This window comes from Anomaloglossus baeobatrachus, chromosome 5 (assembly GCF_048569485.1).
Source record: "Anomaloglossus baeobatrachus isolate aAnoBae1 chromosome 5, aAnoBae1.hap1, whole genome shotgun sequence".
In the NCBI taxonomy this organism is placed as follows: Eukaryota; Metazoa; Chordata; class Amphibia; order Anura; family Aromobatidae; genus Anomaloglossus; species Anomaloglossus baeobatrachus.
In genome coordinates, this window is record NC_134357.1 from 185095221 (window position 1) to 185121704 (window position 26484).

Sequence of the window (26484 nt, forward strand, 5' to 3'; positions counted from 1 at the left end):
CTGAGCAGCAGCACTCAATGTCAAGCAGCAGCTGCAAAAGCAAACAAGATTTTACGGTGTATAAAAAGAGAGATTAGATCCCGCGATCCCAACGTATTATTACCCCTCTATAAATCACTTGTAAGGCCACATCTGGAATATGGGATCCAGTTTTGGACTCCACATTTTAAAAAGGATATTCAGAAGTTAGAGTCAGTTCAAAGGCAGGCAACTAGACTACTACAAGGAATGGAAGGCCTCCCATATGATGACAGGTTGAAAAAGTTAGATATGTTTAGCTTAGAAAAAAGACGTCTCAGAGGAGATCTCATTTATATGTATAAATACATGTGTGGTCAATATAAAGGACTGGCACATGACTTATTTCTTCCGAAGACAATACTAAGGACCAGGGGGCACTCACTGCGAGTGGAAGAAAAGCGATTCCGACAGCTAAATAGGAAAGGGTTCTTTACAGTTAGAGCAGGCAGACTGTGGAATACCCTACCACAAGAGGTAGTAATGGCAGATACTATAACAGCTTTTAAAAAAGGGCTGGATGATTTCCTCAGTACACACAACATTGTTGGCTATAAATGACTTAGTGACCAAATGTAGAACTGGTGGAGGAAGGTTGAACTAGATGGACCTAGGTCTTTTTTCAACTATGTAACTATGTAACTATAATGACATAAAATACTGATATGAAGTGTACAAGCACAGGAAAATCACCAGAGCGCTCTACGCTGTGAAAAGCAGTAGAAAATGGCACTGGAGTGAACATGTGACCGCCTCATGAAGGTTGAAGCTAAGGATCCTGGGTAAATTTATGTATTTTCCCTCATTCAGTTTTTTTGCAGTACACAAAAAAAACGGAAGGCACATGGATGACAAACAGATGACATAAGGACCGTCTACGGAACGGAAACGGATGCCACACGGATGCACCCGTGAAAAAAAACGGACTGTTTTTTGCAGACCACAAAAATGGATCGGTCGTGTGAATGTAGCCTTATTCTGATCTGCCGTTTATGAACAGCAGGCAGAAATAAGTGAATAACGCCCCTCAGCGTCAGAAAATCTCCGGGGTTTCTGGGCTAGCTGAGACCCTGGAGATCATGATTCAGGATGGTTTTTCCGGTCCCCGCTCACGTGATCACAGGTATACACCGTATACCGATGATCACGTTACAGTAAATGACAGCGCCGATAAAAAATGATTTATCTCCCATCTGGCAAAAACAAACAAGATAAATCTCCTCCCCGGTCCCCTCCGGTCCCCCGGTGTCGCTAAAGTGCCCCCCCCTGATGCCCTCCCAGAAATCCTAGATGGCCGCGCGCACAGCAGCGCGCCGGCCGCATTCACCCTACTCCTCTGATTTCTGTCGCATGTGTCATGGCACATAGTTCTCCTGATTAGGCATGCCCTTACCTCATGAGCAGGGCATTGCAGCTTTGGTAGCAACCATTACGACATGGACTGCTGTGGACCCGGGGATAGTGAGTGCAGATTCATTGCACCCACACTCCTCACATGAAGGGTCTGCACTCCTAGAAAATGGTGGATACGTTCCCTGAGTGTCTCCCTCCCAATATTCTAGACGGTCCAGAGTCGTCGTGGGACCCCTTTATTTTTTTTCTTACAATAAATATGTGAAAGAGGAAATGTTTTGGGGACTGTTTTTTCAAATAAATTTCTTTTGTCGATTTTTTTTTTTGTTAGTACTGACAGTTTATGATGTCGGGTATCTAATAGACGCCATGACATCACAAACTGCTGGGCTTGATCTCAGGTGACTTTACAGCTAGTATCAACCCGATTTATTACCCTATTTGCCACTGCACCAGGGCACGGGATGAGCTGGAGTGAAGCGCCAGGATTGGCGCATCTAGTGGATGCGCCACGTCTGGGGTGCCTGCAGCCTGCTATTTTTAGGCTGTGAAGGCCCAATAACTATGGACCTTCACACCCTGAGAATACCACACCACAGCTGTCCGCTTTACCTTGGCTGGTGATCCAATTTGGGGGGGACCGTACTTTTATTGTGTAATTATTAATATTTATAAAGTAATTATAAAAAAAGAGCCTGGAGGGACCTCCACATTGGATCCCCAACCACGGTAAAGCTGCCAGCTGTGGTTTTCAGGCTACAGCCGTCTGCTTTACCCTAGCTGGCTATCAAAAATGGAGGGACCCAACGTCATTTTTTTTTTAACTATTTTTTAAATAGAAAAAATTAATGGGCTTCCCTGTATTTTGATTGCCAACCAAGGTAACGGCAGGCAGATGGGGGTGACAACCCATAGCTGTCTTCTTTATCTGCGCTGAGAATCAAAAATACCGCTACAATTTTTTTAAAGATTTATTTTTACAGCACTGTGATGTCCAGCAATCAAAATACAGGGAAGCCCATTTTGTTTTTAGTTATTTAAATAAATAATTAAAAAAAATATATATGGGCTCCCGCTGCATTTTTTGTATTGCTAGCTAAGGGTAATCCAAGCAGCTACTGGCTGCTAACCCCCACTGCTTGGTGTTACCTTCACTGGCAATGGAAAATCCAGGGAAGCATTTTTTATTTTTTTTGCCAAAAAACTACAAAAAAAGGACGTGAGCTTCGCCATATTTTTGTATGCTAGCCAGGTATAGCAGGCAGGTGCTGGAAGAGTTGGATACAGCGCCAGAAGATGGCGCTTTTATGAAAGTGCCATTTTCTGAGGCGGCTGCAGACTGCAATTGTCAGCCGTGGGGCCCAGAAAGCTCAGGCCAACCTGTGCTGCGGATTCCAATCCCCAGCTGCCTAGTTGTACCTGGCTGGACACAAAAATGAAGCGAAGCCTACGTCATTTGTTTTCTAATTATTTCATGAAATTCATGAAATAATAAAAAAAGGGCTTCACTTTATTTTTGGTTCCCAGCCGGGTACAAACTGGGGGTTGGGGGCAGCCGTACCTGCCTATTGTACCTGGCTAGCATACAAAAATATGGCGAAGCCCACATAATTTTTTCAGGGGGCAAAAAACTTCTGCATACAGTCCTGGATGGAGTATGCTGAGCCTTGTAGTTCTGCAGCTGCTGTCTGTCTGTATGGAGAAGAGCAGACAGCAGCTGCAGAACTACAAGGCTCAGCATACTCCATCCAGGACTGAAATTGGTTAAAGGATTTCACCAGCACAAAACTCCAGGCATTTTGTTCTTTAAAATAAAACTTCCTTTATTTTCTTATCATTAAAAAGTCCATGCTATGGTGGTCAAGCCCATGTCAGAGAGGACGCGTTTCGAACATCCAGTTCTTATTCAGTCTCTAAACCATCTAGTCACAGAACTGTTTAAAAAGGGCTGAACCCAAACATGTGATCAAATGCAAGTAGAGAGAAAGACAATTACAAAAACATTAACCCCTTGAGTTATATCACTCCATATAATGCTTATAACCCTTATATATATACAAAGTATTTTCTGCCAGATTAATATGCAAACATCAATTCATTTCTTTTATTTAAACCTTTCGGAAATCTTGTGCCCATTAAAAACATCCATTTTATTTCTCTCTGAAAGAGGATATCTTTCAAATTTCCACCCCTTCTAGGTAGTTGAATTTTTTCAATGGCATTGACTTTCATGCCTGTTAAATTACCTGCATGTGCGTCGCGAAAATGTTGAGACGCTCCTGATAATTTTCTGGTGGTGGCATTATTAACATCATAAATGTGTTCAGATATCCTCTTTCTGAGAGAACGACAAGTGCTGCCTATATATTGTAACTGGCAAATAGTACACGATATTAAATAAACCACATGGTCTAAACTGCAGTTTATGAGTGACATTATTTTATACGTTTTTTTATCTGTAAATGAAGAGAATTCCTTCACATTTGACAGATAACCGCATAGTCCACACGATCTGTGGCCACATTTAAAAGAGCCTGTGCTGGGTAACCAATTGCCAGTGTTTTTTTCTTTTTTAGTGGAACCGCACCTATTCATGTGATCACTAGGTGATAACATGGATCCCAATGTAATGTTCCTTTTTGAAACAAATTTAACTCCATTTTTTAAGATTTTGTGTAATGTGTCATCTGTAGATAAAATGGGTAAATATTTTTTAATAATTTTGATTACATCATAATAATTTTTACTGTATGTTGTTGAAAAAACAACTGACAATTCTTTCTGGGGATTATCTCTGGTTTTATTCATGTCCAAATATTGTGACCTACTCACTTTGATTGCCTTGGTTTTGGCTTTCTGGAGATTTGTCATTTTATACCCTCTTGCCAAAAACCTTTTTTCAATAGTGCTGCATTCTACCTCAAAACCATTTTGGGTGTTGCAACATCTCCTAGCACGGACATATTCACCTGTAGGGATGTTATTTATAACATGCTTTGGATGGCAACTTCCCGCATGTAATAATGAGTTGCCTGATATGGGTTTTCTGTAAAGACTACAATTAATTTCTCCATTGTCACCCTTCCCATGGAATTGTATATCCAAAAAATTAATTTTTGATACATCATGAAAAAAAGTGAAAAAAAGATTATGGGCATTATTATTAATGTATGATATGAAATCCTCAATTTTTTTGTTTGGATTTTGCCATACAATAAGTACATCATCTATAAATCTCAGATATAATGCTATATCCGAGAAAAAAGGATTGCACTGATTAAAAATATATTGTTCTTCCCACCAAAACATAAATATGCCTGCTAGAGAGGGGGAAAACCGTGCGCCCATTGAACATCCCTGTAACTGAATATATCCTTTATTTAAAAAGGTAAAATAGTTGTTTTTGAGTAAAAACTCAGTTACGTCAATCAAATAGTCCTGTAATTCAAGTGAGTAGTCAGAATATTTTTTTAGCAAATCTTTCAACGCTAAAATGGCAAGAGAATGTGGAATGGATGTATACAATGATTGCACATCACAAGTTAACCAACTAAAATTATCTTGCCATTTCATCTGAGAAATAATATTCAACACATGTTTGCTATCCAGGACATAGCCAGGAGACATTTTAGGAAGAAATTGAAGGTGGTTATCCAACCACTCTGCTAGATGTTCAGTATAAGAATCTATACCTGAGACAATCGGTCTCATTTTTGGGGGAAATTGATTTTTATGTGACTTGGGTAAGGCATGCAATAATGGTATTAAACAATAAGATGGATTAAGATAATCTCTCAATTTTTCATCAATTAAACCCAAATGTAAGCCTTCTTCTAGAATTTTTTCCAAGGATTTTTTTATATCTGCAGAGGGGTCATGATCGACTCTCCTGTAGGTATCACAATCCTGTAACATAGTCACTACCTCCCTTTCATAAAGTCCAGTATCCAAAACTACGACTGCCCCCCCCCTTGTCAGAATTTTTTATTATGATGTTAGAGTTTTTTTGCAAGGAAATAATCGCATCCTTCTCAGTCTTAGACAAATTTTGAACCATAGGTTCTTGTAAATGAGAAAGAGCAGTTAACTCCTTTTCTACTATGTTCTGGAAGTCAGTCATCTGATCACACCTCGAAGGTATGGGATAAAAACTGGGATTAGGAACATTAAAGTGGGAAACCGCACAATGTGGATTGGGTCCGGCACCACTATCACTTGACAAATCATGCAAATCTTGTAAAGCCATTTGTTCTTTAAATGACATAGGAGAGAAAAAAATGTCAGCTGATGCATTTGAAACATTAGGAACATTAACCTCATTTTCATCGTGAAAGAAGTGTTTTTTTACTGTTAATTTTCGGATAAACTTATTAACATCTAGTATTGTTTTAAAAAGATCAAACCTCTTGTTGGGAACAAAATTTATACCCGTGCTCCCTGTGATTCATGAATAGGAACTGTCAGTAAGTCAATTATCATTGTTTTGGATCTTTTCAATAAGAGACATTTTATACTATATATGATGAAATTGCATGACTTATAGTTCCTTATATATAAAAAATTATCTGAACACATTTATGATGTTAATAATGCCACCACCAGAAAATTATCAGGAGCGTCTCAACATTTTCGCGACGCACATGCAGGTAATTTAACAGGCATGAAAGTCAATGCCATTGAAAAAATTCAACTACCTAGAAGGGGTGGAAATTTGAAAGATATCCTCTTTCAGAGAGAAATAAAATGGATGTTTTTAATGGGCACAAGATTTCCGAAAGGTTTAAATAAAAGAAATGAATTGATGTTTGCATATTAATCTGGCAGAAAATACTTTGTATATATATAAGGGTTATAAGCATTATATGGAGTGATATAACTCAAGGGGTTAATGTTTTTGTAATTGTCTTTCTCTCTCCTTGCATTTGATCACATGTTTGGGTTCAGCCCTTTTTAAACAGTTCTGTGACTAGATGGTTTAGAGACTGAATAAGAACTGGATGTTCGAAACGCGTCCTCTCTGACATGGGCTTGACCACCATAGCATGGACTTTTTAATGATAAGAAAATAAAGGAAGTTTTATTTTAAAGAACAAAATGCCTGGAGTTTTGTTCTGGTGAAATCCTTTAACCAATTTCAATGCACATGGACTGGCTCTCCAAACCTCTTCTCCGTGCACAGCCCAGGATCACTGGCTTCCATCACACAGGTGAGCTGGGCAAAAAACCTCTTTCTATCTCCATCCAGGACTGTATGCAGAAGTTTTTTGCCCACCAAAAAAATGACGTGGGCTTCGCCATATTTTTGTATGCTAGCCAGGTACAGCAGGCAGCCACGGGCTGCCTCCAACCCCCAGTTGACTATTTGTACCCGGCTGGGAACCAAAAATATAGGGAAGCCCGTTTTTTTTAATTATTTCACTTATTTCATGAAATAATTAAAAAACAAATGACGTGGGCTTCGCCCCATTTTTGTGTCCAGCCAGGTACAACTAGGCAGCTGGGGATTGGAATCCGCAGCACAGGTTAGCCCGAGGTTTCTGGGCACCTCTGCTGCGAATTGCAGTCCGCAGCCGCCCCAGAAAATGGCGCTCTCATAGAAGCGACATCATCTGGCACTGTATCCAACTCTTCCAACAGCCCTGGAGCCGGGAGGTTTGTTGGGTAATCATGAGTTAATACTGGCTTTGTGTTACTAGCTAGTATTAAGCCAGAGATTCTTAATGTCATGCACGTTTGACCCGGCCATTAAGAATCTCCAATAAAGGATTAAAAAAAAGACACCACACAGAGAAAAAATACTTTAATAGAAATAAATACACAGACAAATTAGAAACTCCATCTTTATTACCCCCTGTCAGCCCTCCACGATCCATGGTCTTCTGTCTTTCTCGTTCAACAAATGCAGCTCTGCTCCATCACTGCTGAATGGGGGAAGACGCTGCTTCCCGTGCAGCCTTCACTCCGTGAAGGCTGCACGGGAAGCAGCGTGCAGCCTTCACTCCGTGAGAGATCAGTGCTGCTGGCGGTGACAGACGCGTTACCATAGCAACAGGGCTCCGATCATGTGATTCCTGGAGCCGCGGTTAGCGGTGACGTCACCGCTAACTGCGTTGCTATGGCAACGGTGATCTCCGTTAATGACCGGCTGTGTCAGCCGGTCCCTAAGGGAACGGGGAGTCGACCGTGTGCTAGAGCATGTCGCCGGTACACGGCGATACACAAATGTGCACCGTGTACCGGAGAGATGCACTCGCAGGTCCTACATGACACGTCATAGTCATGTGACCAGTCTGTAGCCAATGAGATAATAGCCACGTGACTGGTCACATGGCTATTTTGACGTCACGATAGGTCCTGCATCACTGCTGGCAGTGCTGGTCACCGGGAGGATTCAGCGATCATCGGATGGAATAGCGGCAGGAGACAGAGTACAGGAGGGATCGCGGGGACCGGTAAGTGTTATGGCAATGTTTATTAACTGTATGTGTACATTTATAATGCGTTTTTATGTGTTTGTGATTGCCTCCCATTATATCCTATTGGTTCCAGTTCGGTTCGTCGAACGTTCGCCGAACCGAACTCGAACGAGACCTCCGTTCGGCGAACCGAACTCGAGCCGAACCACGGCCAGTTCACTCATCTCTACTAATGGGTTAAAGATCATCGTTCTTGGCAGCACATCATTTTGAGTAAACAGGACATATGTTGCCGAAAACAGTGATAGTCTATATGAACAGAACAATTTATTAATTGTTCTGTGCAAATTAGAAGCAAGACTCACCTGTCTTAACAGGGTATTTAATGATTGCCAATTGGCAAACATGTAACCAGGTAACAATAATTTGATAACTCAAGTCAGATACTGTAAAACCAGGATGACAGTGGGTCTGCACATGGGTTTGCAAAATGAGCCTTTGTATTTTGTATAATGATTTAATGATATGATACAAAGACTTTTTTTTATTGTGCCTCAGGTACAACATTTCAAAATTCTCATAGTATATTGATATTACTATAAGGCAAGAAAAAGGCTACAATACTATGTATCCTACTCTACAGGAATTATACATAAGCTACTGTAAATGTAAATGCTATGTATGGTGCAGAATTACAGTGTCACACTAATCAACAAGTACTATAGATTGGAGGTATCGATTTATCGCATTATGATGTAAGCAGTTGTGGGATTCACATCAAAACAGGGCATTCTATTAATTATCTTTATCCATCAAAAAAATCAGGCAGAGGGTGTCACAGATTGTACTGCTTATAATGCATTTAATGGAAATCTGTCAGCAGGTTTTTGCTACCTCATCTGAGAGCAGCATGATATAGGCAAGGAGATTCTGAATCCAATGGTGTATCACTTAGATTACTGGCTGTAGCTATTCTGAAACCATGTACACTTTTAGGTTTAGTCATGTAGCTGAGCCCAGACAGCTGTCCCACATCAGGTTCTCAATATAGATTGTACATTGACAGTGAGGTGTCACTCACATCAGGGAGCATGTCTGACTTCTCTGCAGGGGAGTTTCTAGTTCTGTAATGATAAGTGTCCTGCTCCTAAAACAAAAGTAGCAAAAAAACAAAATATTGGACTGTGACAAAACAGGTATGCCTGAACTTTCTGTGCTAACCATTGCAGCATGCTGGCTTCAGCTTACATAGCAACAACCTGCTGAAAGATTCCCTTTAACAAATATTACCTGCAATGAAAAGGAAAGAGATATTATGTCATCAAAATAGTGGGGATAACAGGTGATAAAAGGTTCAAAAGGCAACAGTTTTGCCAAACACTATACAGTAGACAAACAAGGAAAATAACTCATGCAAATGACATCTTATTTCTTTGTAACTAAGGTGCATGAATCCTCTCGTGTCCTTTGTATGAGTCAGATTTTATACATTGATATCCATGCACCTCATGCTCCATGATACCTTATAATATTGCATTTATGTATTGCTCTGACAAATTTGTAATTCTACACAATGAAAAGCTTTATTGGAATTCACATATAACTAGTCGAAGTAAATTGCAAGGAATGTCATTCCACTTCCCGTTGTCTTGAATCTCCACGCAGTCCTCATTGTCTTTACTATTATTGGGCTCTCCGAGGTTCCAGCTAGTAAATAAGATCTTCTCACCTGACAAGTATCTAAATATACCTTCTACTTGTAAGTCTGATATGCCCAAAAAAGCCTTGGCCGTTTCCCCCTTGGTGTGGAGTATGTCTTGAGTTGCAATATTTTCTGCAGCATTTCTTGGGGTTGCCAGGACACCTCCAGCTTCTCTGCACGTCTTCTGAGCATTTTCAAAATTTTCTTCTAAGCCATTGGTTACAAATACTTTGTCACCAGACTGCTTACCTCCATGGAAAAGAAGAACTGAAATAGGCAAAGATTGGAGATTTTATGTTTTCAAATGCAAAAAAATAAGCAAGGCAATGATATAATGGAGCACATATATACAATTGTTAACATGGGGTATGCATTTAGGTTATATTAAAGGGAATTTGTGATCAGGTATTTGATATGTAATCTGCCAGCAGCATGAGGTAGGGACTCTGATTCCAGCAATGTATTATTTAGTTTACTGGGTGCAGCAGATATGATAGAATCATTTTTATCTGCAGCAGATCTAGTAGACCTAGGAATGCTGAGCTCTGTACAACAACCACACCAAATGAATAGCAGATTTCTGCTCACACTGTATTGTGTCAAAAAGCTGCTAAGCAGTGATAGGGACATAGTTGGACCTGGAGGCAGTAGGGCAGTTTTCTTGTAGTGATAATCTCCTGCTGATAAAACACTGATTGTATTGAAACAGCAACACACAGCTTAGTAAGTGACAAATTGAAGTAATCAGGATTTTTGCACATACATTATGAAGCTCTCAGATTTAATAGCAAAAACTGGTGACATATTCCATTTAATTAAGCATTTGCCAGAAAATGTATTTCTTATATTTTTTTCTTTGACCAGGTTGATTTTCAAAATGAGTGAAACATTTTAAATTTAACATTGTCATTATAAGCAATTAACATTTATTTATTCATTTTTGTCATGAGTGTCCCACCCGTGGGAGATTTTGGGTGAGTCTGGAATCAGAAGATCACAATACCTTAGTGGCTGCAGATCCACTACTGGTATTTGAATGACTTCTATTTGCTTGTTCTATTTCCTTGTATTGCTGTCAGGGATAAGCAATGTTTCCTATTTGGCTGCTGTTTGTAGCTTTAATCCCATGTTCAGCTCTTTTGCTAACACTCCGCTTTGCTTTATAAAGTAAAGTGTTTTATTTTCTGATGCCGGTGATAGTATGTTAATCCTCTGTATATATCATATAGAGGGCCCCACCTACAGGATCAAATAATCCACCATTTTGAGATAACAATAGAGGATTACCCCAACACACCAAAGTGTATGGCATAAGAAAAAAAAAGAAAAGTGGTGTGCATAAATGCGGGATACACCCATTAGGAGAAAATATAAAAGTTGGTCTTTTATTAACAATCAGGTAGAGAAACAATACACACAATTAAAAACATTTAAAAGGAAATAAATGCCTCCTTTTTCCTGATTTGATCCCTATAGGGAACAAAACACCTCCTTTACCTTAACAACATCCACAATAAATAGGTAAATGGCAATTCAGGGCTTAAATTGTTATCAATACATGACAAAGATCACCTCTAACATGGCAAATATATGTTTGTATTTTATAACAGAAAAAAGATAGACCACCATATAACTATTATAACCTAGATCACATATACATATATATATATAGATTGGTAATAACATACCCCAAAAAAATTTTTTTGAGAGACAAATAAAGGTACAATTAAAGCTAGCGCTTGCTGAGTTAGCTGAACAAAAAAGCCATGTAAAGAAGGAAAAGCTGGAATAGCAAGATTCCTAATAACCCACAGTATGTTAGTAAATATGATTTAGGGCTTATATTGTTGGCAATAATATAAATCACTCCAGGGTAAGTATATGTTGTGACCAGGGCTGTATTTTCCCTTCATGCTGCCCTAGGCACTTTAAGTGGTCGGCTGGTTGCACCCCTTAGTGACAACGTAAAACTGAGTTTTCGCACACGACATCTGTTTAAGGCAGATCTACTCTGTAAAACACTTTAAAAAGTATCAATGAGAAATGAAGGGCACTAACCCCCCCCCCCCCCCCAATGGGGATCACCACAGGCACATCAAAACATAGCATGAGTATAAAATATTCCCACCACACCATCCCCAGTTATATACTGTGACTGTGACACTGCCCCTAATAAACTACACACTACCCTCCCTTATAAATTATATCCACCACACTTTCCTCGAAATATGATCTGCACGTTGTCCTCACATCATGCTGCTCCCTCCTCACAGTGTCCCATGCATGCTGCCCCCTCCTCACAATGTCCCATGCATGCTGCCCCCTTCTCACAGTGTCCCATGCATGCTGCCCCCTCCTCACAGTGTCCCATGCATGCTGCCCCCTCCTCACAGTGTCCCATGCATGCTGCCCCCTCCTCACAGTGTCCCATGCATGATGCCCCCTCCTCACAGTGTCCCATGCATGCTGCCCCCTCCTCACAGTGTCCCATGCATGCTGCTCCCTCCTCACAGTGTCCCATGCATGCTGCCCCCTTCTCACAGTGTCCCATGCATGATGCCCCCTCCTCACAATGTCCCATGCATGCTGCTCCCTCCTCACTGTGTCCCATGCATGCTGCCCCCTTCTCACAGTGTCCCATGCATGCTGCCCCCTCCTAACAGTGTCCCATGCATGCTGCCCCCTCCTCACAGTGTCCCATGCATGCTGCCCCCTCCTCACAGTGTCCCATGCATGATGCCCCCTCCTCACAGTGTCCCATGCATGCTGCCCCCTCCTCAGTGTCCCATGCATGCTGCCCCCTCCTCGCAGTGTCCCATGCATGCTGCTCCCTCCTCAGTGTCCCATACATGTGTCGTGGGCGGGGAGGGGACGCTGCGCTCACCCACTGCTCGGGTCCGGCTGCTGCTGCTTCGCTTGCTGCTCGGTGGCTCGAGCGGTGGGCCGGATCCCGGGGCCTCGAGCGGCGCTCCTCGCCCGTGAGTGAAAAGGGGGAATGGTTTTGGGGATTTATTGTCCGTGACGTCACCCACGGTTGTGGTGAGGTTGTGACACCACCGCTGCTCTGGACGGGGATCCCGGGAGCGATGACAGGGAGCAGCTTGGATGTTGTTCTTTCCCTCCGTGGGTAGGGGAGTTGGTTGTCCAGGGGCTCGGTAAGGGAGGGATGGCAGGCGGCTTACGGGGCCCGGTGAGGTACAGGGTCGCGGGGGCAGCGCGGTGCCGCACGGCACAGTGGTACTCACTCAGCCAATGACGAATGCAAAGTCTCCGGTAAAACAAACGGCTGGATGGACGGGTCCCACAGACAGCTGCGGTTGTTCTTCTCCCGGTAGGTTGGTGGTGACTGCCTTTCCCTGCACCTGTGTTAAAATCTCGGATCTGATGGCTTCCCACCGGTAACCCGCTCCCCAGCTTGGATGGATGCTGAGGGAGCCCCTTTTGCCCGCAGGCTCTGGCCCTGGGAAATGTAGCCTTGGCGGTGACTGTATTTCCCTTCACGGTTTGAGCTGTTGCCTTCAATCGGGTCTTGACTGCTGGGAAACCCCGGAGGTTCCCTTCGCTAACGGATTTGACCGGTTTTACGGCGACTCCTAGCCTGGTCGGGGTCCGTAAGCCCTGCCGAATGGTGCTGGCTTCTCTTCGTTCCCCGATCTGGTACCGGCGGGCCACCGCCTGTCCCCGGTCCTTACGGTTCACGTCAATCAGCCTCTCCTGCAGACGGTCACCACCGTCTGCCAAACTTGCTGTCAAGTGCCCGAGCTACGCACCCGGACACGGTCAGTCTCCTCCACTCCCACTTCACTCGTTCAACTCCAAAACTCCAAACTAAACTGCCTTCCTTTTCCTGCTCCTCACAGTGTCCCATGCATGCTGCCATCTCCTCACAGTGTCCCATGCATGCTGCCCCCTCCTCACAGTGTCCCATGCATGCTGCCCCCTCCTCACAGTGTCCCATGCATGCTGCCCCCTCCTCACAGTGTCCCATGCATGCTGCCCCCTCCTCACAGTGTCCCATGCATGCTGCTCCCTCCTCACAGTGTCCCATGCATGCTGCCCCCTCTTCAGTGTCCCATGCATGCTGTTCTCTCCTCACAGTGTCCCGTGCATGCTGCTCCCTCCTCACAATGTCCCATGCATGCTGCTGCCCCTCCTCACAGTGTCCCATGCATGCTGCCCCCTCCTCACAGTGTCCCATGCATGCTGCCCCCTCCTCAGTGTCCCATGCATGCTGATACCTCCTCACAGTGTCCTATGCATGCTGCCCCCTCCTCACAGTGTCCCATGCATGCTGCCCCCTCCTCAGTGTCCCATGCATGCTGCTCCCTCCTCACAGTGTCCCATGCATGCTGCTCCCTCCTCAGTGTCCCATGCATGCTGCCCCCTCCTCACAGTGTCCCATGCATGCTGCCCCTCTCCATGAGCTCCTAATGCTGCCTTCCTCTTTTCCATAATGACACCTCCATTTTGTCCCACTCATGCTAAAACCACCCCACTAGAGCTTATGCTGAGACACCCCCCCCACACACACTACCCCACTCTTGATATTGACTCCCCTACATTGCTCCACTCCATACTGAGCCCACACATGCTGCCCCATCTCCATAATGAGCTCCCAATGCTGCCACCCTCTAATTCTGAGTCCTTACACTCCCCCCACCTCCAGCAGCAGCCTCTCCCCCAGCCTCAGCCTCTCTTCCCTCAGCATCAGCCTCTCTCCCCCAGCTTCAGCCTCTCTCCCCCTAGCCTCCCCAGCATCAGCCTCACTCCCCAGTCTCCGCCAGCATCATCCTCACTCCCCAGTCTCCGCCAGCATCAGCCTCACCCCCCCATCCTGCGCCAGCATCAGCCTCACCCCCCCATCCTCCGCCAGCATCAGCCTCTCTCCACCCAGCCTCCTCCAGCACCAGCCTCTCTCCAGCCAGCCTCCCCCAGCATCAACCTCTCTCCCCCCAGCCTCCACAAGCATCAGACTCTCTCCCCCCAGCCTCCGCCAGCATCAGCCTCTCTCCCCCCAGCCTTCGCCAGCATCAGCCTCTCTCCCCCCAGCCTCCGCCAGCATCAGCCTCTGCCTCCCCCCAGCCTCCACCAGCATCAGCCTCTGCCTCCCCCCAGCCTCCGCCAGCATCAGCCTCTGCCTCCCCCCAGCCTCCGCCAGCATCAACCTCTGCCTCCCCCCAGCCTCCGCCAGCATCAGCCTCTGCCTCCCCCCAGCCTCCGCCAGCATCAGCCTCTGCCTCCCTCCAGCCTCCGCCAGCATCAGCCTCTGCCTCGCCCCAGCCTGCGCCAGCATCAGCCTCTGCCTCCCCCCTGCCTCCCCCAGCATCAGCCTCTGCCTCCCCCCAGCCTCCCCCTAGTCTCAGCCTCTGCCTCCCCCCAGCCTCCGCCCAGTCTCAGCCTCTGCCTCCCCACAGCCTCCCCCCAGTCTCAGCCTCTGCCTCCCCCCAGCCTCCCCAGTCTCAACCTCTGCCTCCCCCCAGTCTCAGCCTCTGCCTCCCCCCAGTCTCAGCCTCTGCCTCCCCCCAGCCTCCCCCCAGTCTCAGCCTCTGCCTCCCCCCAGCCTCCCCCCAGTCTCAGCCTCTGCCTCCCCCCAGTCTCAGCCTCCCCCCAGTCTCTGCCTCTGCCTCCTCCCAGCCTCCCTCCAGCCTCAGCCTCTGCCTCCCCCCAGTCTCAGCCTCTGCCTCCCCCCAGTCTTAGCTTTTGCCTCCCCCCAGCCTCCCCCAGTCTCAGCCTCTGCCTCCCCCAGCCTCCCCCCAGTCTCAGCCTCTGCCTCCCCCCAGTCTCAGCATCTGCCTCCCCCCAGTCTCAGCCTCTGCCTCCCCCCAGCCTCCCCCCTGTCTCAGCAACACCCCAGCCTCCCCCCAGTCTCAGCATCTGCCTCCCCCCAGTCTCAGCCTCTGCCTCCCCCCAGCCTCCCCCCAGTCTCAGCCTTTGCCTCCCCCCAGCCTCCCCCCAGTCTCAGCCTCTGCCTTCCCCCAGCCTCCACCAGCATCAGCCTCTGCCTCCCCCCAGCCTCCCCCAGCATCAGCCTCTGCCTCCCCCCAGCCTCCACCAGCATCAGCCTCTGCCTCCCCCCAGACTCAGCCTTTGCCTCCCCCCAGCCTCCCCCCAGTCTCAGCCTCTGCCTCCCCCCAGCCTCCCCCAGTCTCAGCCTCCCCCAAGTCTCAGCCTCTGCCTCCCTCCAGCCTCCCCCCAGTCTCAGCCTCTGCCTCCCTCCAGCCACCCCCCAGTCTCAGCCTCTGCCTGCCCCTCATCTACTATCCTCATATTGCAGCCTCTGCCTGTCCCTCATCCACTATCCTCACATTGCAGCCTCTGCCTGCCCCTCGTCCACTGTCCTCATATTGCAGCCTCTGCCTGTCCCTCGTCCACTATCCTCACATTGCAGCCTCTGCCTGCCCCTCGTCCACTATCCTCACATTGCAGCCTCTGCCTCTGCCTGTCCCTCGTCCACTATACTCACATTGCAGCCTCTGCCTGTCCCTCGTCCACTATACTCACGTTGTAGCCTGCCTGTCCCTCCCCCAGAATCCTCACTTCACAGTACTGGAACTCTGCCAGCGGTTACCTGCTCTTGTGAACCCCGCCTCCTCTTGCTGCTGCCACTCCTCCTACGGTGTCCGTCATCCTCCTGCTGCTGCTGGCTCCGGTGAGTGTTCTGTCCTCCGCGGCATCTGCAGCATTTGATGCCACAGCACGGAGCTGATTGGCGTGCCTCTGACCCCGGAAGTGCAGGCACTTCCAGGGTCAATCAGTTCTCTGTGCCCGGCGGCGCCCACTGTTTATCTGTATTCGCGTCTTAAAGACGCAGATACAGATAAATGGAAGTGCGTCTCTCTGAAGTCCCTGAAATTTCTGGGACTGAAATATTTATTATGTTTGAGTAGTTTTTTTTAGTGCTCTGCAAACACTAGACAGTTGAAAGGGGCAGTTGTATAACTTCCTGCACCATACCTGATATATCTACGGTAAATGTACCATTAAAACATATTAAAGACATAGCAAGAATGTCAGAAAAATATCAATGTATAATTACTTTTTTTATATTTTGAAAGACTTGCTTGAAATGTCTCAAGTTCTCTTTGAAATGCATTTAATTGTTCCTTGACGACTTCAACCTCTGAGAAAAAAAAATATATATAATTCACTTAACTAAACCTCATTGAGTAACTATAAAAGACCTATTGGAAAAAAAAAAAAGTCCAGCGTCTCTTGGAGGAAGGAATTATTAAAATATTTCTTGAGAGTCTGAAAGATTAGCGCACTTGCGTTTAAAAAAACTCACCAATAATGCACCTGCATTTTTACCGCATTTTTGTGTGTTTTTGATGCGTTATTGATGCGTTATTCTGCAGGTTGGTCGCTGCGTTTTTTACCATTAGCTATGGGAAAAAACAAAGGTACCTGCAGAAAAGAAGGGACATGCTCATTCTTTTTCTCAAGAAATTCTGCAGAAAGAATGTTCTTGAGAAAAAAACGCAGTGTGCGCATAGCTAATTTTTTTTCCCATAGGTTTTGCTAAGAAATGTCAGCAGAAAGATTGTAACCATTTTCTCAAGAAATTTGTGCAGCAAAAATGCAAAAAAACCCGTGGGTATAAACGCAGTGTGCGCACAGGGCCTTAAACTTTATTTGTTCCAGTAAAAAAAGTGAAGCACACATAGGGGGGACACAGGAAAAAAATGATAGAATGTGAGGACTACCTACACGTTTCAACCTTGCGGTCTTAATCATATCAAAGGCCTATTGGGTAACAAAAATAAAAAATGATCCCTAATATTTGGCAGTGGTGTTCAGTAAAAAGAAGATTGTCAACCTATGATCAAACGCTCGTAAATAAAAAACAAAGCAGTCTTCAAATAATTTTTAATGAATAAGTCTGGCACCAATTAAAAGGACACCTGTCATAAGGTTTTCCTCACCTAACCTGAGAGCAGCATAACGTAGGAGTAGAGATTGTGCTTCCAGTCATGTATCACTTACTGGGCTACTAAGTGTAGTTTAGATAAAATCATAAAATCACTGTTTAATCAGCAGTAGATTATCATTAGAGGATTACTTGGCGTTCTGCCAGGTAGTCCAGCATATTCATTAGCCCTGTATAACTGCTAGATCTGCAGCCGAGAAAACATTAATTTTATCAAAATTACTTAAAACAACCCAGTAAGTGACACATCGCTTGAATCAGGGTCTCTGTCTCTACATTATGCTGCTCTCAGATGAGATAGCAAAAACCTGGTGACCAATTCCCTTTAAATGGGTTTTCAACTTTCAGTAAATTGGATTTCAAATGTACGTAATGGATCTAAAGTAACAAACAGAACAGTTGCTCACTTTCACTGGAATTAGTTATCTTCTTGCCAATGCTTGATTCTCATTTTAACTGCAGTGATGATTTCATCCCAACAGCGGGCATCACCAGTACAGCCAATCACTGAGCTCAGGGGCTGTGTTGAGGAATATGGTATGAGAAGATAAGCTCAGTGATTAGCTATAACGATGGTGTGTACTGTGAATGTGACATCACCACTGCAGACCCAAGCACTGACCGGGAAAGTCAAATCCAACTCTATTAGTTCTTTTCATTATTTCTGAGCCTATGGGTTCTATTTTCTTAAAAGTTGAAAACCCGTTGATCCCTTTTTATAGAAACCTACATTAAGTGCTATATATGTCTCCATGATTGCATGCTGTGAGCAAACCTGGTGAGTACTATTAAAGGGAACCTGTCATGTAATTTATGTGTTCTAACCTAGTAGCAGTGTGATGTGTGGCCTAGTAACCCCTTCCTAACCATTCCTGTGTTGTAATAGTGTGTAATGTGCATGTATAATAATATGTTTTATTACTTATGTGTACCCTATGTAAATGAGCAGGGACTCTAGCCACCATAGGCGTCGCATCACCCTGTGGGCATTTGCATGTTTTCCGTGGTATAACGCCCGTGTGGGCGTTATACCATGGACTTACTTGAGCGACATCCCCGTTAGCTCCTTGAGATCTCGCACGTGCGCATTTACCATTCCCGCAGCCTTGTTATCTGGGTGCTTAATTCTCGTCACGAGCGCAGTTTAATTGCCATATTTGTTGTACTAAACTCCTCTGTGAATACCGATCCAATAGCGCAAACGCAGTACGATCGTCGCTTTCATCTGCACTAGTCTCTTTGTGAATACTAGCTAGATAGCACAGGCGTATATTGATGCATGCGCAATATGTTTACCTCGACACTTCCTGTTTCCTGAATTCATTCAGACAGTGTTCTTGTGTGCTCTCTCCGTACGCCATGGAGACCACATACACACACCGGTATAGTTTAATGTTTTAATTATACTCTTGTATTTCTATACTTTGTTTTTTTATGAATAACCACTCTCATTTCTCCCTGATGAAGCTCAGTTGAGCGACACACGTTGGGGCTGGGTGACTTATTTGTCTATGTCTTCATAATTTATATCATGCTAGCATGACTGACCTTGCTGCTATAATCGCTGCCTATTTAGGCTTTTGCTACTACCTCAGAGCATGGATAATTTTGCTGCTGATTCCTGCTTTTTTTAAGCTTGTACCAGTGATTTAGGGTTTGCTATTTTTGCACTTATTTGTTATCCTGCTGTGTGCTTATCATGCTTTAAATTGTGAACTTATTTATATTGGCAGTATTAGGCACTATGAAGTGCTGTTCATGTTTTTTTCTTGCAATACTTCTTTGTATCAATTTGTTGCGGTTTTTCCGCACAATTTTGTGTGATATTTGATCAGGCACCTTTATACTATTTGAAGACATGGTTGACGTTTTATGTGTTTTTAACTTTGTTCAAATAAAATGTATTATTTACTTTTGTATATTGTGAGCTGAATGCTTCTCTTTTAACCTAGGCTTTTTCTCCTAGTGTATATGATTCTCGTCTTCAGACGTGCACTGCGCATGACCGGAACCGCACGAGTCTTCTGAGCATGCGCACTGCGCGTCTGAGGACGAAAAACAAGCACCCAGATGAGAACGCTGCGAGAATGGTAAGTGCGCGCGCGGGATCTCAAGGAGCGACGGGACGTCGCTCAAGTAAATCCATGCTATCACGTCCACAGGGGCGTGATACCACGGAAAACATGCAAACTCTCATAGGGCGATGTGATGCCCATGGAGCCAGAGCCCCTGCTCATTTTTCATAGGGTACACATAAGTAATAAAACATTTTTATTTATGTACATTACACACTATTACAACACATGGATGGGTAGGAAGGGGTTGCTAGGCCACACATCACACTGCTACTAGGTCAGTACACATAAATTACCTGACAGGTTCCCTTTAATCTCTGTCCTGTATAACACTTATTTAACTGCTCACTGGAATAATGCTGGTAAATCAGCATTTTGGAAAAGTGTCAATACCCTTTAGTGAGAATATTAGCAGGAAACCGCAAAGGGCACGGTATATAACTGACCAATAAAATTATCCATGTAGTACCTGAAGTAGCACTGACACCCTGTTCTCCTTTATGCCCAGTAGAGCCTCTCTCTCCTTTTTCTCCTGGAGGACCAAGTTTTCCAGGAGGTCCCTGAATTCCTCGAGATCCCTGTGCCCCTGTGTGAGACAGAAAAAAATCAATATTAAATCAGATACCTAATAATAGAAAGTTTAAGTTCATGCTATCATTGAGAAATCCTAATGATATCACAGGAAAAAGGAAAGTAGAATGGGTGGAAGGTGCTTTTGTGGCGCCCCTGACCTGGTCAGGCACCACTGAGTACTGCACCCATGCTGGGGGCTGTGCAATACAGGTAATCCAGAAGGCTGAGCGATGTGTGACTACACAGGCGCATAGTAATCAGGTCTTACACATGTACCTTTGGGAGGACTCCTGAGAGCTTCCAGGAGGGGGCGTGCCTCCATGTCTACTAAAGCGGTGTGGTTGAGAGCCTGGTTGCTAGGTTGCGTAGGCAAGAACAGGAGAGGAGGAGCAGTGAACCAGTTAGTGAGTGCAGCTCAGGGAGAGCAGTCACATGCAGCAGACCCTGGAGTCTGTCACAATCTGACATCGTACGCGCAGTGACTACCGATGGGGGAGATCGGTCACCTGGTAGTTCCACCCGAAATCCACCGAAGGCTAGAGAGAGCAAAGGTGTGGCAGAGTAAGGGGACTGCCAGGGAGGTACCAGGCCCGCAGGGGTAACAGGTCCCAGTGCAGAGATAGATCCAGCTTTCTTCTGCCAAACCTGCCGGTGTGGGGCCCTTAAAGCCCACACCATACCACCACAGAGTCCGCAGCCACGTAGCGAAGAGAGGGCCCATAGTTCACAGGAGGCAAGCAGCCAGAGTGACCTGGTCCATGCTGCAAGCAAACGGGCTGAAACGAGGGGAGCAGCAACTTCCCTGGGTGACCCCCGTAGGGACTTCAAGTCGGGGTCACCACAAACACAAAAGGGCTAAGGAAGGTGAGTTGGTAGTCACCCTCATCTGCCAGCCAGAAGGATTCCTGGTTCCAGCCTGGTTCATCCCAGCTACGCCTGGGTTACTCACCCTGCCACCTAATGTGAGTAAAACCCCTGAAAGACATTCTGCTTGTGCGTGTGACTCATTTTGCGACTTGTGGTGCCACACACTTACACAGGGCCCTGGGACTTGCCTCACTCTCGGGAGGCCACTACATCTGACTGCACCCACCATCAGCCCCAGGCACCCCTTAATCTGCAGTGGCTGTCCCCAATGACCGCAATACCGAGAGTGGCGTCACGACAATCCTAAAGAGAAGATTCCCTACCTGTGACCAGACCGTCCCATCCACGTGGAGTCCCTGAAGGTAATGCACCGACACAACACCTGTGGGGCTCACACTTTTAGTTGACCACTAGACCTTAAACAGGTGGTATCAGTACCATCTCCCTTACTTATGACAATCTCACTTCCTCTTCTGCACTATATGTGTGAGTGCTGTTACTTCCTTCTGCTCATATAACTAATGACTGTCCAGTGACATTATGAATAGAGGCTTGGTTACATTATTTGTAACTGGAGGGAATGATGAGCTGCTCAAGAAAAGAATTCTTAATGCAAAAAGTATTTTTTTTTTATCAAAACAGTCTTCTTAGAGTATTTGCATCGCCTCACAATTAAAGGGAATCTGTCAGCGGGATTTCACTCCCCAAACTATTTATATATATATACTAGAAGGTGACCCGATTCTAACGCATCGGGTATTCTAGAATTTATTGTGTATTTAATGTATGATTTTTGTTATATATATCCATGTTGTTGTGTGTAGTTGCCAAGTGTTTGTGTAGGGCGCTGTAAATGTTCTGGGTGTTGTCTGGGTGTGGCGGTGTGAGAACAGTGTTGTTTGTGTGTTGCGTTGTTTTTGGAGCGCTGTTTGTCTGCAGTAGAGTTGAGCGCGGTTCGTGGTTCTCCAGTTCGCGGTTCGAGTGATTTTGGGGCGTGTTCTAGATAGAACTAGAACTCGAGCTTTTTGCTAAAGCTTGATAGTTCTAGATACGTTCGAGAACGGTTCTAGCAGCAAAAAGCAGGGCTTTTTACAGCTACAGTGTGCAGGAGCCATCGCTGGCAGCCTGCCAGAAGCTGGTAACCAAGATAAACATCGGGTATCCAAGCAAAGCGCTTTGGTTAGTAACCCGATGTTTATCCTAGTTACGTGCAGGAAGCCCACACTTCCCCGCTCAGCTCGCTCCGCCCCCTCCTGCACGCGGCATGTACACATACATACATACACACACACACACACGTCCGTCATCCTGGTACTCTGCACACATGGTCCCGCTCGGCTTACCTGCGGTGATGAAGTCCCGACCTCAGCGCTGTCACTGTCATCCATGGCCGCCGCTTGTCACATCACCTTCTATCGCTTCCGACCCGAGACTGACTGGCGGTGACGTCATGGGCCTCTCGCGATACTTGGCTGTGAAGGCGGCGGTCATTGAACTCAGTGACAGGGGCTGTCAGCAGTGCAGGAGATCAGCGCAGGTAATGTACCTCGCTGACAGCAGCACTTGTCATGCCCTGCAGTGACCTGGGCTGACCCATTGATGTTAGCTCAGGTCACTGCACTGCTCTCCCAGCCAATGGGGAACATCCTGCTCTTCATTGACTGGGACAGTGTGGATCGTCATGGCAACCCCTTGGAATACACCAGACCTGGATTTGTTTTTCTTTCTAATAAATTGGTTAAAGAGGGAATGTATTGGGGAGTATTTTTTCAAATAAAAATGTGTCGTCTATTTTTTTTTATTACTGACTGGGTTGGTGATGTCGGGTATCTGATAGACGCCTGACCTCACCAACCCCAGGGCTTGATTCCAGGTGACATTACACATCTGGTATTAACCCCATATATTACCCCGTTTGCCACCGCACCAGGGCGCAGGATGAGCTGGGGCGAAGCTCCAGGATTGGCACATCTAATGGATGCGCCACTTCTGGAGCAGCTGCGGCCTGCTATTTTTAGGCTGGGGAGAGTCCAATAACCATGGACCTCCCTAGTCTGAGAATATCAGACCCCAGCTGTCTGCTTTACCTTGGCTGGTGATCCAATTTTGGGGGGACCCCTACGTGTTTTTTTTTTTTAATTATTTATTTAATTTAAAATAACAGCATGGGGTGCCCTCAGTTTTGGATTACCAGCCAAGGTGAGGTTGCCAGCTGTGGTCTGCAGGCTGCAGCCGTCTGCTTTACCCTAGCTGGCTACAAAAATAGGGGGAACCCTACGTCATTTTTTTTTTTCATTTTTTTGGCGAAATACAAAGCTAAGCACCCCTTAGTGCTACATGAAAGGCACCAAAGGGTGCAAAATTACAAAATGCAGGAGAGTGGGACATTATGTGTCTTTCTGCCATTATAATGACAGAAAATATTGATATGAAGTGCACAAGCACAAGAAAATCACCAGAGCGCTCTACGCTGTGAAAAGCAGTAGAAAATGGCACTGGAGTGAATATGTGACCGCCTCATGTAGAATGAAGCTATGGATCCTGGGTAAATTTATGCATTTACCCTCCTTCAGTTTTTTTGCAGTACACAAAAAAACCGGAAGGCACACGGATGACAAACAGATGACATACGGACCGTCTACGGAACGGAAACGGATGCCACACGGATGCACCCGTGAAAAAAAACGGACTGTTTTTTGCAGACCGCAAAAATGGATCGGTCGTGTTAATGTAGCCTTATTCTGATCTGCCGTTTATAAACAGCAGGCAGAAATAAGTGAATAACTCCCCCCAGCGTCAGAAAATCTCCGGGGTTTCAGGGCTAGCTGAGACCCTGGAGATCATGATTCAGGACGGTTTTTCCGGTCCCCGCTCACGTGATCACAGGTATACACCGTACACCGATGATCACGTTACAGTAAATGACAGCGCCGGTAAAAAATTATTTATCTCCCATCTGGCATGAACAAACATGATAAATCTCCTCTCCGGTCCCCTCCGGTCCCCCGGTGTCGCCAAAGTGCCCCCCCCTGATGCCCTCCCAGAAATCCAAGATGGCCGCGCGCACAGCAGCGCGCCGGCCGCATTCACCCTACTCCTCTGATTTCTGTCGCATGTGCCATGACACATGCGACAGAAAACTCTTCCCCAGGCCCTGCCAGGTCACCCCCTATAACCCCACCGGTGTTCCCCGGTGTCCCACGGTACCTGTGCAGCGTTGATCCCCCCACGGCCCTCTCCTTCACAATAGACACTGCCGCATGCACAGAGCGGCTGTCAGCTCAGCTTCCTGTGTTCAGACACAGTGAGTGGTGGTTATGCATCTGTAAGCTAAATGGGTGGCACGGTGGCTCAGTGGTTAGCACTGCAGTCTTGCAGCGCTGAGGTCCTGGGTTCAATTCTCACCAACGACACCATCTGCAAGGAGTTTGTATGTTTTCCCCGTGTTTGCGTGGGTTTCCTCCAGGTACTCCGGTTTCCTCCCACACTCCAAAGACATACAGCGCTATGGAATTAATAACGCTATATAAATGAATAAATTATTATTATTATTACTGTATTGCCCTGCTCATGAGGTAAGGAACATAATTGATCAGGAGAGCTATATACTACATTTCCAAATGGAGGGATTTGCTTTTATAGTTTCCCTGCTGAACGACTACCAAACATGAGAGTCCGTTATACGCCACAAGAAAACACATCTAAATAGCGAGCTCTGTTGTTAAGTATTCATTCAGCTGGATAACTGGACTTAAAGGGGTATTCCATCTCCAAGATCCTATCCCCAATATATAGTAGGTGGAATAGCAATAGTATCAGCAAATACCAATATTTGGAAATGTAGAATAGTTCTCCTAATTAGGCATGCCCTTACCTCATGAGCAGGGCATTGCAGCTTTGGTAGCAACCATTACGACATGGACTCTGCTGCTGTGGACCCGGGGAGAGTGAGTGCAGATTCATTGCACCCACACTCCTCACATGAAGGGTCCGCACTCCTAGAAAATGGGGGATACGTTCCCTGAGTGTCTCCCCCCATATTCTAGACGGTCCAGAGTCGTCGTGCGACCCCTTAATTTTTTTTCTTACAATAAATTGGTGAAAGAGGAAATGTTTTGGGGACTGTTTTTTCAAATAAATTTCTCTTGTCGATTTTTTTTTTGTTAGTACTGACAGTTTATGATGTTGGGTATCTAATAGATGCCATGACATCACAAACTGCTGGGCTTGATCTCAGGTGACTTTACAGCTACTGCACCAGGGCACGGGATGAGCTGGGGTGAAGCGCTAGGATTGGCGCATCTAGTGGATGCGCCACGTCTGGGGTGCCTGCGGCCAGTTATTTTTAGGCTGTGAAGGCCCAATAACTATGGACCTTCCCACCCTGAGAATACCAGACCACAGCTGTCCGCTTTACCTTGGCTGGTGATCCAATTTGGGGGGGACCCTACTTTTATTGTGTAATTATTAATATTTATAAAATAATTATAAAAAAAGAGCCTGGGGGGACCTCCACACTGGATCCCCAACCACGGTAAAGCTGCCAGCTGTGGTTTTCAGGCTACAGCCGTCTGCTTTACACTAGCTGGCTATCAAAAATGGGGGGACCCAATGTCATTTTTTTTTTAACTATTTTTTGAATAGAAAAAATTAATGGGCTTCCCTGTATTTTGATTGCCAACCAAGGTAACGGCAGGCAGATGGGGGTGGCAACCCATAGCTGTCTGCTTTATCTGCGCTGAGAATCAAAAATACCGCGGAGCGCTACGTCATATTTTTTAAAGATTTATTTTTACAGCACTGTGATGTCCAGCAATCAAAATACAGGGAAGCCCATTTTGTTTTAAGTTATTTAAATAAATAATTAAAAAAATATATATGGGCTCCCGCTGCATTTTTTGTATTGCTAGCTAAGGGTAATCCAAGCAGCTACTGGCTGCTAACCCCCAGTGCTTGGTGTTACCTTCACTGGCAATGGAAAATCCAGGGAAGCATTTTTTATTTTTTTTGCCAAAAAACTACAAAAAAAGGACGTGAGCTCCGCCATATTTTTGTATGCTAGCCAGGTATAGCAGGCAGGTGCTGGAAGAGTTGGATACAGCGCCAGAAGATGGCGCTTCTATGAAAGTGCCATTTTCTGAGGCGGCTGCAGACTGCAAAAATGGGGCGAAGCCTACGTCATTTGTTTTCTAATTATTTCATTAAATTCATGAAATAATAAAAAAAGGGCTTCCCTTTATTTTTGGTTCCCAGCCGGGTACAAATAGGCAACTGGGGGTTGGGGGCAGCCGTAACTGCCTGCTGTACCTGGCTAGCATACAAAAATATGGCGAAGCCCACATAATTTTTTCAGGGGGCAAAAAACTTCTGCATACAGTCCTGGATGGAGTATGCTGAGCCTTGTAGTTCTGCAGCTGCTGTCTGTCTGGAGAAGAGCACACAGCAGCTGCAGAACTACAAGGCTCAGCATACTCCATCCAGGACTGTATGCAGAAGTTTTTTGCCCACCAAAAAAATGACGTGGGCTTCGCCATATTTTTGTATGCTAGCCAG

At 45.7% G+C, this 26484-nt stretch overlaps 1 protein-coding gene across 2 annotated transcripts in view; it reads right to left on the reverse strand.

Annotated features, from left to right (window-relative positions):
• Positions 1-9370: 9370 nt before the first annotated feature.
• Positions 9371-26484, reverse strand: part of LOC142309853 (pulmonary surfactant-associated protein D-like) — a 90383-nt gene continuing 73269 nt past the window's right edge. The window contains exons 1-4 of one of the 2 annotated variants that reach the window (XM_075347309.1): positions 20341-20398; positions 19961-20077; positions 16526-16609; positions 9371-9756 (exon numbers count right to left, since the gene is read on the reverse strand). In XM_075347309.1, coding sequence (XP_075203424.1) covers positions 9371-9756; positions 16526-16609; positions 19961-20077; positions 20341-20386 — 633 coding nt within the window. In that variant the 5' untranslated portion in view covers positions 20387-20398. Of the gene's footprint in view, positions 9757-16525; positions 16610-19960; positions 20078-20340; positions 20399-26484 lie in introns of those variants that run through there. The other variant, XM_075347310.1, reaches the window with a different exon arrangement.